This window comes from Dendrobates tinctorius, unplaced genomic scaffold, assembly GCF_039654945.1.
Source record: "Dendrobates tinctorius isolate UK_male_01 unplaced genomic scaffold, ASM3965494v1 ptg000060l, whole genome shotgun sequence".
Lineage (NCBI taxonomy): Eukaryota > Metazoa > Chordata > Amphibia > Anura > Dendrobatidae > Dendrobates > Dendrobates tinctorius.
Window position 1 is genome coordinate 15,904,769 of NW_027361728.1, and position 15,000 is coordinate 15,919,768.

At 43.0% G+C, this 15,000-nt stretch overlaps 1 protein-coding gene across 2 annotated transcripts in view; it reads left to right on the plus strand.

Moving 5' to 3' along the window:
* The first annotated feature begins 618 nt into the window (after positions 1 to 618).
* LOC141092522 (T-kininogen 1-like) overlaps positions 619 to 15,000 on the plus strand; it is a 170,158-nt gene continuing 155,776 nt past the window's right edge. For both annotated transcript variants that reach the window (XM_073578743.1, XM_073578745.1), the window contains exons 1-2: positions 619 to 940; positions 9,469 to 9,576. In XM_073578743.1, the coding sequence (XP_073434844.1) occupies positions 755 to 940; positions 9,469 to 9,576 (294 nt within the window). In that variant the 5' untranslated portion in view covers positions 619 to 754. The remainder of the gene's footprint in view (positions 941 to 9,468; positions 9,577 to 15,000) is intronic.

The window sequence follows — 15,000 nt, forward strand, 5'->3', positions numbered from 1 at the left end:
CTGTATGTGATTATTGTTATGCTGTAATGTCTATTGTCTGTACAAATCCCCTCTGAAATGTAAAGTGCTGCGGAATATGTCGGCGCTATAAAAATAAAATTTATTATTATTATTATTATAGTGTGTGTGGAAAGCGCTGTGGAGGAATTCATCATGGAGGTATTATACTGTGTTTTGGGGGCACTTTTGTTGGCATCATACTTTATGGGGGAAATGAAAGGGGAACCTAGGGGAGGAAAATGATTTTTTAGGGCTGCAAAGTTGTGAGATATGCTCTTCTGTGACCCCACTTTTTTTCGTTAGGAGGGCAATTAGGACTTATGCTATGGGGCCCCATGCTTTCCATGTACATCCCTGGACAGACCTCTCCCAATGAACATGAATATATCACTTATCCTTAAAATAGGTGATAACTTTCATTATCGTAAATAAATAACCCTTTAGTTTTCCATATAGGGAGACAAATGCATTTTTTGTTTCAACGTTTTGTTACATCCAGATACAACATGTGATCAAATTCAAACCTTCGAGTTACACAAACACCAAGGACAGGTTTTTTTGGTGCAAAGGTTGAAAACTATTTACAAAGTTTAAAGTTGGGCAATATTTATAGTCAAAGTTTAGTGCCATTGTGTCTGGAAAGGCAGCTTTTTGTAGATTATTTTTGAGTTCCCCACTATTGCCTGGACTTCCCATTAAAACAATCTTTTCATTATTACCTACTAATCACAAGTCAGAGGAATCTGTGGCAACAATGTGGTTCCTGCCCATTCTATTACTTTTCTTCCATTGTCATCTCAGTTCTGCCACCGTTATTGATGCCGACTGTAATGACCAGAATGTTTTCAGTGCAGTAGATGCGGCTCTGAGATATTTCAATGATGCAAAAGAAGATAGGAATCAGTTGATTTTATACAGGACTACAGACGCCAAAATAAAGGTTGGTAAGCATAAACTAAGCTAACATTTCTGTTTTAACAGGAAATATTGATGTTAGAGCATTCACTAGCTGGATTGATGTTAGTCAATATTTTCAGTGATAAAGAAACGTTATATATGAATGATTGCATCATTACTGACTGCTAGAAGTCATGTCTGATGATGATGATTATTATTACTACTATCTGCTATAAGGATGTTCATGCTGTTTGTTATAGTATTCATCCATCTTGTAGCTGTTGTCTTATAATTTAAGTAATATTTCCATGAAATTAGTTCTTATACAAAGTCATTAATATATTTTTCACCTTTGCTGGGACAATTTAGACGTTCAGGAAAAATCCGCACCGTCTGCACTGCGGTTTTGTATTCCCATAGGGAATAATGGTACTGTACACCGCAGCAAAAACTGCTGCGGACCCACAGCAGCCAAATCCGCTGTGGAACCGCAGCAGAATCCGCAGCGTGTGCACACACCCTTATATTTCCATAGATAACCACTTCACTATCTTTCACTTACATATACATCAAAGGCAGTGTCCCTGCCTTTGATGTGGGCTCTTATATGCTCTTAAAAAGTTAAATGCCGCTGTCAATCTCTGACAGCGGCATTTATCATGCTCCCGCAAAGAAGCACGTCACAAACCCCACCCTAAGGCGGCCGTGTCACATGACCTCGGGTCACTGATGAGTTGGCATGACAACCCGGGATCTGCAGGATCTGAGGTCACCGCCCAGCAAGTGAGCATCGGATGATCACAGCTTCTAGTCTTGCATGGAGACTAATGAAGCAAGTAAAAACAATGTTTTAAATAATAAAAAATATAAAAGTTTATATCACCCCCCCTTTTGCCCCATTCAAAATAAAACAAAAAATAAATAACTAATACACATATTTAATATCACCGCGGTCAGAATCGCCCGATCAATATATATAAATAATTAATCTGATTGGTAAATGGCGTAATGAGAAAAAAATAAAAACACCAGAATTGCATTTTTTTTTTTGGGTGGCTGCAACATTGCATTAACCCCTTCACTACCAAGGGTGGTTTGCATGTTAACTCCCGGGCCAATTTTTGCAATTCTGACCACTGTCCCTTTATGAGGTCATAACTCTGAAACGCTTCCATGGATCCCGGTGATTCTGACATTGTTTTCTCGTGACATATTGTACTTCTTGTTAGTGGTAAAATTTCATTCAAATAACACTTGCGTTTATTTGTGAAAAAAACTGAAATTTGGCGAAAATTTCGAAAATTTTGCAATTTTCCAACTTTGAATTTTTATGCCCTTAAATCACAGAGATACGGCACACAAAAAACTTAATAAATAACATTTCCCACATGTTTACTTTACATCAGCACAATTTTGGAACCAAAAAATTTTTTTTGTTAGGAAGTTATAAGGGTTAAAAATTGACCAGCGATTTCTCATTTTTGCAACACCATTTTATTTTTAGGGACCACATCACATTTGAAGCCACTTTGAGGGGTCTATCTGATAGAAAATACCCAAAAGTGACACCATTCTAAAAACTGCACCCCTTAAGGTGCTTAAAACCACATTCAAGAAGTTTATTAACCCTTTAGGTGTCACAGGAATTTTTTGAATATTTAAAAAAAAATGAACATTTAACTTTTTTTCACAAAAAAAATACTTCAGGTTCAATTTTTTTTTATTTTACCAAGGGTAACAGGAGAAATTAGACTGCAAAAGTTAATGTGCAATTTGTCCTGAGTACGCTGATACCTGACATGTGGGGGGGAACCACTGTTTTGGCGCATGGCAGACCTCAGTAGGGAAGGAGCGCCATTTGACTTTTTCAATGTAAAATTGGCTGGAATTCAGATCGGACGCCATGTTGCGTTTGGAGAGCCCCTGATGTACCTAAACAGTGGAAACCCCCCAATGTGACCCCATTTTGGAAACTAGACCCCCCAAGGAACTTATCTAGATAGTGGTGAGAGCTTTGAACCCACTAGGGCTTCACAGAAGTTTATAACGTACAGCGGTACTATTAAAAAAATCATATTTTTTCCACAAAAATGATCTTTTCACCCCTAATTTTTATTTTTCCAAGGGTAAAAGGACCCTAAAAGTTATTGTGCAATTTGTCCTGAGTATGCTGATACCCCATATGTGGGTGTAAATGACTAATTGGGCGCATAGCAGAGCTCGGAAGGGAATCAGCGCCATTTGACGTTTTTGGCTAGAATTGAGATCGGACACCATGTCGCGATTGGAAAACCCCTGATGTACCAAAACAGTGGAAACCCCCCACAAATGACACCATTTTGGAATCTAGACCCCCCAAGGAACTTATCTAGCTGTGTGGTGAGAACTTTGAACCCCCAAGGGCTTCACAGAAGTTTATAACATACAGCCGTACAATTAAAAAATCATATTTTTTCCACAAAAATGATCATTTCACCCTCAATTCTTATTTTTCCAAGAGTAACAGGACCCTAAAAGATATTGTGCAATTTATCCTGAGTGTGCTGATACCCCATATGTGGGGGTAAACCACTATTTGGGCGCATTGCAGAGCTCGGAAGGGAAGCAGCACCATTTGACGTTTTTGGCTGGAATTGAGATCGGACACCATGTCGCGTTTGGAAAGCCCCTGATGTACCAAAACAGTAGAAACCCCCCACAAATGACACCATTTTGGAAACTAGACCCCCCAAGGAACTTATCTGGATGTGTGGTGAGCACTTTGAACCCCCCAGTGCTTCACAGAAGTTTATAACGCCCGGGTGTGAAAATAAAAAAATCTTATTTTTTCCACAAACATGATCAATTAGTCTCCAATTTTTTTATTTTCCCAAGGGTAACAGGAGAAATTGGACCCCAAAAGTTGTTGTCCAATTTGTCCTGAGTACGCTGATACCTCATATGTGGGAGAAAACTACTGTATGGGCACACATCGGGGCTCGGAAAGGAAGTAGTGACGTTTTGGAATGCAGACTTTGATGGCATGGTCTGCGGGTGTCATGTTGCTTTTGGAGAGCCCCTGATGTACCTAAACAGTGGAAACCCCACACAAGTGACCCCATTTTGGAAACTAGACCCCCTAATGAACTTACCTAGATGTGTGGTGAGCACTTTGAACCCCCCCAGTGCTTCACAGAAGTTTATAACGACCGGGCGTGAAAATAAAAATATCGTATTTTTTCAACAAACATCATCTTGTAGTCCCCATTTTTTTATTTTCCCAAGGGTAACAGGAGAAATTGGACCCCAAAAGTTGTTGTCCAATTTGTCCTGAGTACGCTGATACCTCATATGTGAGAGAAAACTACTGTATTGGCACACGTCGGGGCTCGGAAGGGAAGTAGTGACGTTTTGGAATGCAGACTTTGATGGATTGGTCTGCAGGTGTCATGTGCGTTTGGAGAGCCCCTGATGTACCTAAACTATTGAAACTCCCCACAAGTGACCCCATTTTGGAAACTAGACCCCCCACTGAACTTATCTAGATGTGTGGTGAGCACTTTGAACCCCCAAGTGCTTCACAGAAGTTTATGACGCCTGGGCGTGAAAATAAAAAAATCATTTTTTTCCGCAAAAATGATATTTTTGCCCCCAATTTTTTATTTTCCGAAGGGTAACAGGAGAAATTGGACCCAAAAAGTTGTTTTCTAATTTGTCCTGAGTATGCTGATACCCTATATGTGGGGGTAAAACACTGTTTGGGCGCATGGCAGAGCTTGGAAGGGAAGGAGCACCATTTGACTTTTTCAACGCAGAATTGGCTGGAATTGAGATCAGACGCCATGTTGCATTTGGAGAGCACCTGATGTGCACAAACAGTGGAAACCCCCCAATTAAAACTCCAACCCTAACCCCAACACACCCCTAACCCTAATCTGAGCCCTAACCCTAACCCTAGCCCTAACCCTAGCCCTAACCCTAACCCTAGCCCTAATCCTAGCCCTAACCCTAACCCTAATGGGAAAATGGAAATAAATACGTTTTCTTTTAGTTTTATTATTTTTCCCTAACTAAGGGGGTGATAACGGGGGGGGTTTGATTTACTATTTATGGCGGTTTTTATGTTTGGCGGCTGTCACAAGCTAAAAGACACTTTTTATTGTAAAAATAGTTTTTGCATCACCACATATTGAGAGCTATAATTTTTCCGTATTTTGACCCACCGAGTCATGTGAGGTCTTATTTTTTGCGGGACGAGTTGACGTTTTCATTGGTACCATTTTCGGGCACATGACATTTTTTGATCGCTTTTTATTCTGATTTTTGGGACGCAGAATGAACAAAAAACAGCGTTTCATGAATATCTTTTGGGGAGTTGCGTTTACACCGTTCCGCGTGCAATAAAATTGATAAAGAGGTTTTATTCTTCGGGTCAGTACGGTTACAGCGATACCTCATTTAGGTCTTTTTTTATGTTTTGTCGGTTTTTTGCAATGAAAACAATTTTATATAAAAAATAATTATTTTTGTATAGCTTTATTCTGTGAGCTATAACGTTTTATTTTTTTGCGGATGACGCTGTATTGCGGCTCGTTTTTTGCAGGACAAGATTACATTTTCAGCGGTACCATGGATATTTATATGCGTCTTTTTGATCGCGCGTTTTTGTTCGGTGGTATGATAATAAATCATTATTTTTTGCTTCGTTTTTATTTTTATTTTTTAAGGGGTTCGCTAAAGGGGTTAACCAATGGGAAAGTTTTATAGGGCGGGTCGCTACGGACGCGGCAATACCAAATATGTGTACTTTTATTGTTTTTTTTTTGTTTTTTTTGAAGAAATGGATTTATTGGGGAATATTTTTTCTTTTTTTTACAAATTTATTTAGTGATTTTTTTAAAATTATTTTTAACACTTTTTTTTTTTTTTTTTACTTTATTACCTTGTCCCAGGTGGGACATCACTGTCCTGTGACAGATCGCTGATCTGTCACATCACAGATCACTGTGGCAGATCAGCAATCTGTCACAGGCAGTTCTGCAGACTTTCTCATGCCTGCGCTTTGCAGGCAGTGAGGAAGTCAGCTCCCTACAGGCCCCCGAAGGCCCCCGTCGCCATCTTGGATCCGGGGGCCTGTAGGGAAAGAGACCCCCGCAGCAGCGCTGCACATTTCGCTGCTGTGGGGGGCTCAGGGAAGCACGGAGGGAGTCCCCTTCCTGCCGATGCTTCCCTTTAACCCCCGGTACACCGCGATCGCATTTGATCACGGTGTACCAGGGGTTAACGTGTCGGGGGTGGTCCGTGACCGCCCCTGACACATTGTGCCGGGTGTCAGCTGTGATAATCAGCTGACACCCGGCCGCGATCAGCGGCGCTCACCACGTTGAGTGGTGACGTAATATTCCGTCCATGGTAATTAGGTCCAGGGTCACATGGACGGAATATTACGTCCATTGTAGGTAAGGGGTTAAAATGCAATAACAGGCGATCAAAACATGGTATCTGCACCAAACTGGTATCAATAAAAACGTCAATGTAGAGCACAAAAGATAAGCCCTCATCCAACCCAAGATCCAAAAAAATCGAGACTCTACAGGTCTCGGAAAATGATGCATTTTTTTTATTTACCAATCTTAGGATTTTTTTTTCACCACTTTAATGAAAAAGAACCTATACGTGCCTACTATATGTAAACTCGTAATGACCTGGAGAATCATAATGGTAGGTCAGTTTTAGAATTTGGTGAACCTAGTAAACAAAATTAAAAAAAAAAAAACAATTGTGGATTTTGATTTTTTTTTTTTGCAATTTCACCACATTTTTTTTCCATTTTCCAGTACATGATATGGTAAAATCAATAGTATTGTTCAAAACTACAACTTGTCAAGCCCTCACATGGCCATATTCATGGAAAAATACAAAAGTTATGGCTTTGAGAAGGGGAACAAAAACCAAAAGCAGAAAATGGCCACGGGGTGAAGCTGGTAATGGATCAGAACCGTCTGAAAAATGGTGTATGTCTCCATGCATCTTGCCACATATCTTACCACAGGTATTGAATCAAAAACAATATATATTGGGTGTGATTTTAACCCCTTTCTGGCTTTAGATGTACTATCCCGTCCATGTGACCTGGGACTTAATTCCCATGGACGGGATAGTACGTCATAGCGATCAGCGGCGCCCCCAGGGGGAGCGCCGCTGATTGCGGCCGGGTGTCAGCTGATTATCACAACTGACACCCGGCATTATGTGTCAGGGGCGGTCACACACCACCCATGGCACATTAACCCCTGGCACACTGAGAACAAATATGATCACAGTGTACAGGGGGATTAGGGAAGCATCGGCAGGGAGGGGGTTTCCTCCGTGCTTCCCTGAGCCCCCCGACAGCGCGATGTGCTGCGGTGCTCGGAGGGTCTCCTGCAGGGAGGCGGCTTCCTCAGTGCCTGCTGAGAGCAGGCAGTGAGGAAACCTGTGCAGTGTCTGTCAGATCGCTGATCTGACACAGTGCTGTTCTAAGTGGAAAAATTGTAGCTCTCAAAATGTGGTGATGTAAAAACTATTTTTACAATAAAAAGCATCTTTTAGCGTGTGACAGCTGCCAAACATAAAAACCCACCACAAATAGTAAATCAAACCCCCCTTTATCACCCCCTTAGTTACGGAAAAATAAAAAAATATATACATTTATTTCCATTTTCCCATTAGGGTTAGGGTTAGGGTTAGAGTTTGGGCTAGGGTTGGAGTTAGAATTGGGGGGTTTCCACTGTTTAGGCACATCAGGGGCTCTCCAAACGCGACATGGCATATGATCTCAATTCCAGCCAATTCTGCGTTGAAAAATTCAAACGGTGCTTCTGTGTGGTGTGCATATATTCCAGTAGTGCTCTTTTCTCTTCATAGTCCATCTTACTGGTAGCACAAAGGCTCTGGAAAAGCTAAATGGCTTCATGCTCCCAAAATAAATTCAGCCAATTCTGCACTCCCAAAATCCAAATGCCCCTCCCTTCTGAGCCCCAGTCTGCCTAAACAACATTAGCGACCACATGTTTGGGATTTCCATAGTGATGAGAGCCCACCTAATTTACAGGTGCGTGTCTCCAGAAGCAGGAGCTGGGCATAACGTACTGGTCACTACAACGGCAATTTGCAATTTTCACTCAGCAACATCCAATGCCGCTTGTTTCTGGAAAACACCTATGGAGTCAAAATCGTCACTACATCTATAGATAAATTCCCAAAGGGTTATAATTTCCAAAATTTTTCCACTGTTTAGGCACATCAGGGGCTCTCCAAACGCTACATGGCATCCGCTAATTATTCCAGTAAATTTTACATTCAAAAAGTCAAATGGCGCTCCTTCCCTTCCAAGCTCTGCCGTGCACCCAACTGTAACATTCCCCAACATATGGATTATTTGTGTACTCAGGAGAAATTGCACAATAAATTGTATGGAGAAATTTCACCTGCCACCCTAATGAAAATACAAAATATGGAGCTGAAAAAGATTTATTTTAGAAAAATTTGATTCTTTTTATTTCCACAGCTCTACATTAGAAACTTCTGTGACGCACCTGTGGGTTCAAGGTGCTCAATACACATCTAGATAAGTTCCCTAAGGGGTCTATTTTCCAAAATGGTGTTACTTGTGGGGGGTTTCCACTGTTTAGGCACATCAGGGGGTGAAAAACGCAACATGGCAACCGGTAATTATTCCAGCAAGTTTTACATTCAAAAAGTCAAATGGTGCGCCTTCTCTTTCAAGTCCTGCCATGCACCCAATCAGTTGTTTTCCTCCACATATTGGGTATCTGCACACTCAGGAGAAATTGCACAACAAATTGTATGGAGAAATTTCTCTTGTTACCCTTATGAAAATGCTAAATTTGGAGCTAGAAAAGAATTATCTGGGATAAATGTGATTTTTTTTTTTCACGGCTTAACGTTATAAACCTCTGTGAAGCACCTGGTGGTTCAAGATGCTCAATACACATCTAGATAAGTTCCCTAAGGGGTCTAGTTTTCAAAATGGTGTCACTTGTGGGCGGGTTTCTACTGTTTAGGCATATCAGGAGCTCTCCAAACGCAACATGGCGACTGCTAATTATTCCAGCAAATTGCACAAAAAAATGCATGGTTTTGCATGTGTAATAAGGCCATACATGTTTCGAGCAACACGGCTCTTGAACACTGGTTCAAGAGCTGTGTTACTTGAAACGCGTATGGCCTTATTACAGATCACCCTCTGTCATTGCTGTATCATCTGAGATGTCCGTTTGTAATCTTCAATTTTTAAAGGATAACCCAATAAAAGTTTGCTGATTTTTAAATGAGCCCTGTGAGTGAGCTGGCTCCACTTCTACTTTTCCTGAGACCAATTCATGCATTCCAGTGGCCCGATCTCAGGTGTCGGACCCACTGAGAGAGTAACTTAATACTTTGGAAATGACCCTTTAAGTCTTAGGAGACATTTGTATTAACAAGAATGACAAATAAGATGATAATATGCACACAATTAACACAACTGTGTTAACAACATACATTTGAATAGTTTTTTATGTGAATTCTTATCATTTGTTTTCCATTCAGATTGAAGAAGATGGTCATATTCATTATTTTGTTGAGTATGAAGCACAAGAAGGCTCTTGTGAAGTGAAGACTGGCAAATCATGGCAGGAATGTTTACCAACCTATACAGTAAGATTTCACTTTTATTTAATCCATAATTTATTCCTTTCCAATATGATGTGTAAAGGTTTATATTTTTTTACGTTAGAAATGTGTGCAAGCAAGCAAGCACTGAGACTAGGGTGCCTCTGCAACAGTAAAACCAAGCCAAAATGTTGTCTCACCTGCTTGTTCTAACCCTGTTATAAACCAGGTAAATTCTTATAAGAACAAACATGCCAACATTTTTTAAGGTCTGCAGCTATTTGCTATGTAATCTGAGCACAGCTTGATAAAGCAGTTAAAATATAGAATTCAGTTCTTCTGCTTATTAGGCTGTGTGCTGTTGTTTATCTGCAATTAACGTTTTATCACCAGGATATTATCATTGCTGGACATACAGCGAATATTCGGTAATACAGTAATTTCTCCAGAAATGTCAGTGTAAACAAGGTACAGCAAGATGTAGCACCAAGTATGGCTGCAAGTGTCAGCAGCAAGAGGTCGAAAAACTGATGCCTTTCCGAACCCGGTTCAAGCGTGTCTCTCCCACAGCAAGTGAAACTAGAAATTAAATGGCTGCTAGGAGGAAGAAGACATGACCCTTGAACTGGAAGTGAAGGAATGCCATAAGAATTAATTAGCTACAGGCTGCTATACAGAAAAGGCAGCAGAGTGACATGTAGGAATAGTGCTATGCATAGAATGGAATTAATAAAATACATGGAAACTGAAGAGCATAACTTACAGGAACAGCACAAGTAGAACCTTTTATAATGGCACACAAGCAGTCAGCTATGGGCTACACATGAGGTATCAGGGTCTGGCCCTGTATTTAAAGCTTGGAATTGGAGTTTCAATGAGGACCTGGTTGTTAAGGTGTGAGGGAGGGCCAGGGCCGTAGTCACGGCCGAGGACACCGATGTATCAGTGCCCTGGCCTCCCATCACATGAAAATAGTGTCCAATACTCCTCCGAAGTCAGCTGCCACATGGTGAGTGACCTGCCCTTTTGTACGGTTGTGTGTTATGAATGGGTCACCAAGGAGGAGAGCAAGACCAAGCTAAGCCACAGAAAACCAGAGAGGTTGGTAACTAAGCGGATTGCAGACCCCTGATCCTATCCACACAGCTAGCAGCAGCCGTGGAGCGTACCTACGATGATCCTAGATGCCTCGACACAGCCGGAGAGCTAAATAAGCCTAAAGCAAGAAAGGGGAAATCTAAACTGCCCCAGAGCAGACCCCAAAGGAATAGATAGCCCCCAAACATATATTGTCGGTGAGACAAGATGAAGCCTGTCTCACCGACTGCTGTCTGTCTAGGAAGAGCACATAGTTCATCACCCAGCTTTGCACATAGACTTGCCTCTGCACCTAGCATTCACATGGTATGTTCATCCACCCAGCTCTCATGCTCTCCTGCTGTCTGTCTATGAAGAGCACATAGTACATCACCCAGCTTTGCACATAGACTTGCCTCTACACCAAGCATTCACATGATATACCTTCCAGCTAACCCCAGCTTACCCCAGTGTTATTTATGACCTTGTTTACTCTGGCTTGATCATATGCATCTGGTCCACTCTTAATTGTCTGGCCAAGATGAGCAGAGACCACTCCTCTCTGCTTCACACCTGACTGCACTTAGTTGTACATATATTGCATAGCTCAAGTCTGCATAGACTTCAGTCTACAGTGTGATTCCTATAAGTGTGTCCTAGAAGTGTGAAGATAAATTTTAGAATTAAAACCAGAATTGAACCAGAAGGGAACTGAAAGTAACTGTACACAGTCACTGTAAACAATGTTTCTGTTTGTTTTCACTTTCACCCCTATAATCCTTCACTTTCTGCTAATTCCCCTAATCCCTACTCCTAGTAAGGAACTGTTCATCTCTTCTTCAATCCTCCCCATCCACCTCACCTCCTCCTCAAAACTGTTCCTTAACATGCAATCCTCTGTCTCCAAACACAGACAGCCCCTCATGCCCTCTCCTGCTCCCACCTGCTAACACTTTCTCTGCTCCTTCTCACTGCTGGTGATATCTCTCCAAATCCTGGTCCTCCTCACCACATTCCCACAGTCATTTCTACCTCCCATCCACGCTCTATCACAACCTTCCATAACCACTCCAACCTTATACCCATTCACCCAGCCCCCGCTTCCCCAGTCCCACTAACAGGAGCTCTGTGGAACGCTCGCTCTGTCTGCAACAAGCTTTCCTACATCCATGATCTTTTTGTTACTACCAAACTTTCCTTCTTCGCCAGATACCTGCTCCTTCACCCCAATCCCACTGCCACCCTCTGTTACCCTCCCTTCCTTTGAGGTGCACTCTGTGCGCATCTACTCCCCCTCCAACCTCCAACTGGCTGTCATCTACCGCCCCCCAGGGCCAGCCACCACCTTCTTTGACCACTTCACCACCTGGCTACTTCATTTACTTTCCACGGACATCCCTACTATCATCATGGGCGACTTCAACATCCCCATTAACACTTCCCTCTCAGCTGCCACTAAACTTCTATCTCTCATTTCCTCCTTCGGCCTCACTCAATGGTCTTCTACAGCCACCCACAAAGATGGCCACACACTGGACCTCATCTTCACCCGCCTCTGCTCCCTATCTAACCTCTCTAACTCACCTCTTCCTCTCTCTGACCACAACCTTCTCACATTCTGTTCCCTCTCCACTCCATGTCTACAATCCCCACCCCACAAACTTTCACACCCTCGCAGAAATCTTAAACACCTTGACCTACACTCATTCTCGGAATCCCTTCTCCCACTCACAGATATAAGTTCCTTACACAATGCGGATGACGCTGCTGCTCTATATAACACCACAATAGCTTTAGCTTTGGGAATCTGATGCCCCACTTACACATGCCAAAGCTCACAAAATCAACAGACAGCCCTGGCACACCAGCCTGACCAAAGAACTGAGGAGAGCTTCCAGGGCTGCTGAGCACAGATGGAAAAGATCCTACTCCAACGAGCACTTCATCGCATTCAAACAGTCCTTCACTACTTTCAAGACCACACTCGCCACAGCTAAACAAACCTACTTCTCTTCTCTCGTATCCTCCCTGTCTCATCACCCTAAACAGTTATTCAGCACCTTCAATTCTCTCCTCCGTCCCCCAGCACCTCCTCCCTCCCCACTCATCTCAGCTGAAGACTTTGTCTCATTTTTCAAGCAGAAGATTGATAACATCAGAGACAGTTTGGGGTCAACAACCCCCAGAGCCCTTCCTCCCGACCTCCCAGCCCTCCACCTCCAAAACCAACTTCTCCACCATTACAGAAGATCGACTCTCCACTCTACTCTCAAGATCACATCTCACCACCTGTGCACTTGACCCGATCCCATCCCACTTCATCCCAAACCTCACCACAGTCTTCATCCCAACCCTAACCAATCTCTTCAACCTATCACTAACAACTGGTGTTTTCCCCTCAAGCTTTAAACATGCCTCCATTACACCTATCCTCAAAAAGCCCTCTCTTGACCCATCCTCTGTATCTAGCTATCGCCCTATATCACTTCTCCCCTATGCCTCCAAGCTACTGGAACAACACGTCTACTTGAACTGTCCTCCCATCTCTCTTCTTGCTCCCTCTTCGACCGCTTACAATCTGGCTTCCGGTCACACCACTCCACTGAAACTGCCCTTACTAAGGTCACCAATGACCTCTTAACCGCCAAGAGCAAGCGACACTACCCTGTCCTCCTCCTCCTGGACCTGTCGGCTGCCTTTGACACAGTGGACCATTCCCTATTATTACAGACCCTCTCATCCCTTGGCATCACAGACTTGGCCCTATCCTGGATCTCATCTTACCTAACAGACCGGACATTCAGCGTCTCCCACTCACACACCACCTCCTCACCTCGCCCCCTATCTGTCGGAGTCCCACAAGGTTCAGTCCTAGGACCCCTGCTCTTCTCCATTTACACCTTTGGCCTGGGACAGCTCATAGAATCTCATGGCTTTCAGTATCATCTCTATGCTGATGACACACAGATCTACACCTCTGGACCAGATATCACCTCCCTACTAACCAGAATCCCTCAATGTCTGTCCACTATTTCATCCTTCTTCTCCGCTAGATTTCTGAAACTTAACATGGACAAAACAGAATTCATCATCTTTCCCCCATCTCACATGACCACCCCCAACCAACCTATCAATTACAGTAAATGGCTTCCCACTCTCCCCAGTCCCACAAGCTCGCTGCCTCGGGGTAATCCTTGACGCTGATCTCTCCTTCAAACCACATATCCAAGCCCTTTCCACTTCCTGCCGACTTCAACTGAAAAATATTTCACGAATCCGTTCATTCCTCAACCAAAAATCTGCAAAAACCCTAGTGCATGCCCTCATCATCTCTTGCCTTGACTACTGCAACGTCCTGCTCAGTGGCCTCCCCTCGAACACTCTCGCACCCTTCCAATCTATTCTAAACTCTGCTGCCCGACTAATCCACTTGTCCCCCCGCTATTTCCCAGCTTCTCCCCTCTGTCAATCCCTTCACTGGCTCCCCATTGCCCAGAGACTCCAGTACAAAACCCTAACCATGACATACAAAGCCATCCACAACCTGTCTCCTCCATACATCTGTGACCTCGTCTCCGGGTACTTTCCTGCACGCAACCTCCGATCCTCACAAGATCTCCTTCTCTACTCCCCTCTTATCTCCTCTTCCCACAATCGCATACAAGATTTCTCTCGCGCATCACCCCTACTATGGAACTCTCTACCACAACATATCAGACTCTCACCTACCATCGAAACCTTCGAAAAGAGCCTGAAGACCCACCTCTTCCGACAAGCCTATAACCTGCAGTAACCACCGATCGACCAAACCGCTGCATGACCAGCTCTACCCTCGCCTACTGTATTCTCACCCATCCCATGTAGATTGTCAGCCTTCGCGGGCAGGGTCCTCTCTCCTCCTGTACCAGTTATGACTTGTATTGTTTAACATTATTGTACTTGTTTTTATTATGTATACCCCTCCTTACATGTAACAATGTAACAATAAATAATAATAATAATAAATAAAACACAAACGCAGGTAGGAAAATAGACTGAGCAAACAATGGGGCACACACTAACTAGAAAGAACAGGAAAGGAAAGACACTGTCTGCACTGACGCAAAAAAACCTGCAAAAAATGTCCAGCACGTCTGATAGAAAAATAATGAAGTCGCACGACTTCGCCCACTATATCAGTACTCTGGTATATTCTGAAAGCAGAGCAAAAAAGAGGCCAATCCAACAAGGGATGAAAACAAACTGGCACAAGCAGTAACATATGGATGGAGATTCAGCACAGCCCCAGCCGGAGCTGGCTGACCACAAAAAACTGAAATAGACAAAACCAGATCAAATGTGAACAATAGCAAAAGAACACTTAGCTGAGCATGCAGGGACTGAGCTGGAAAC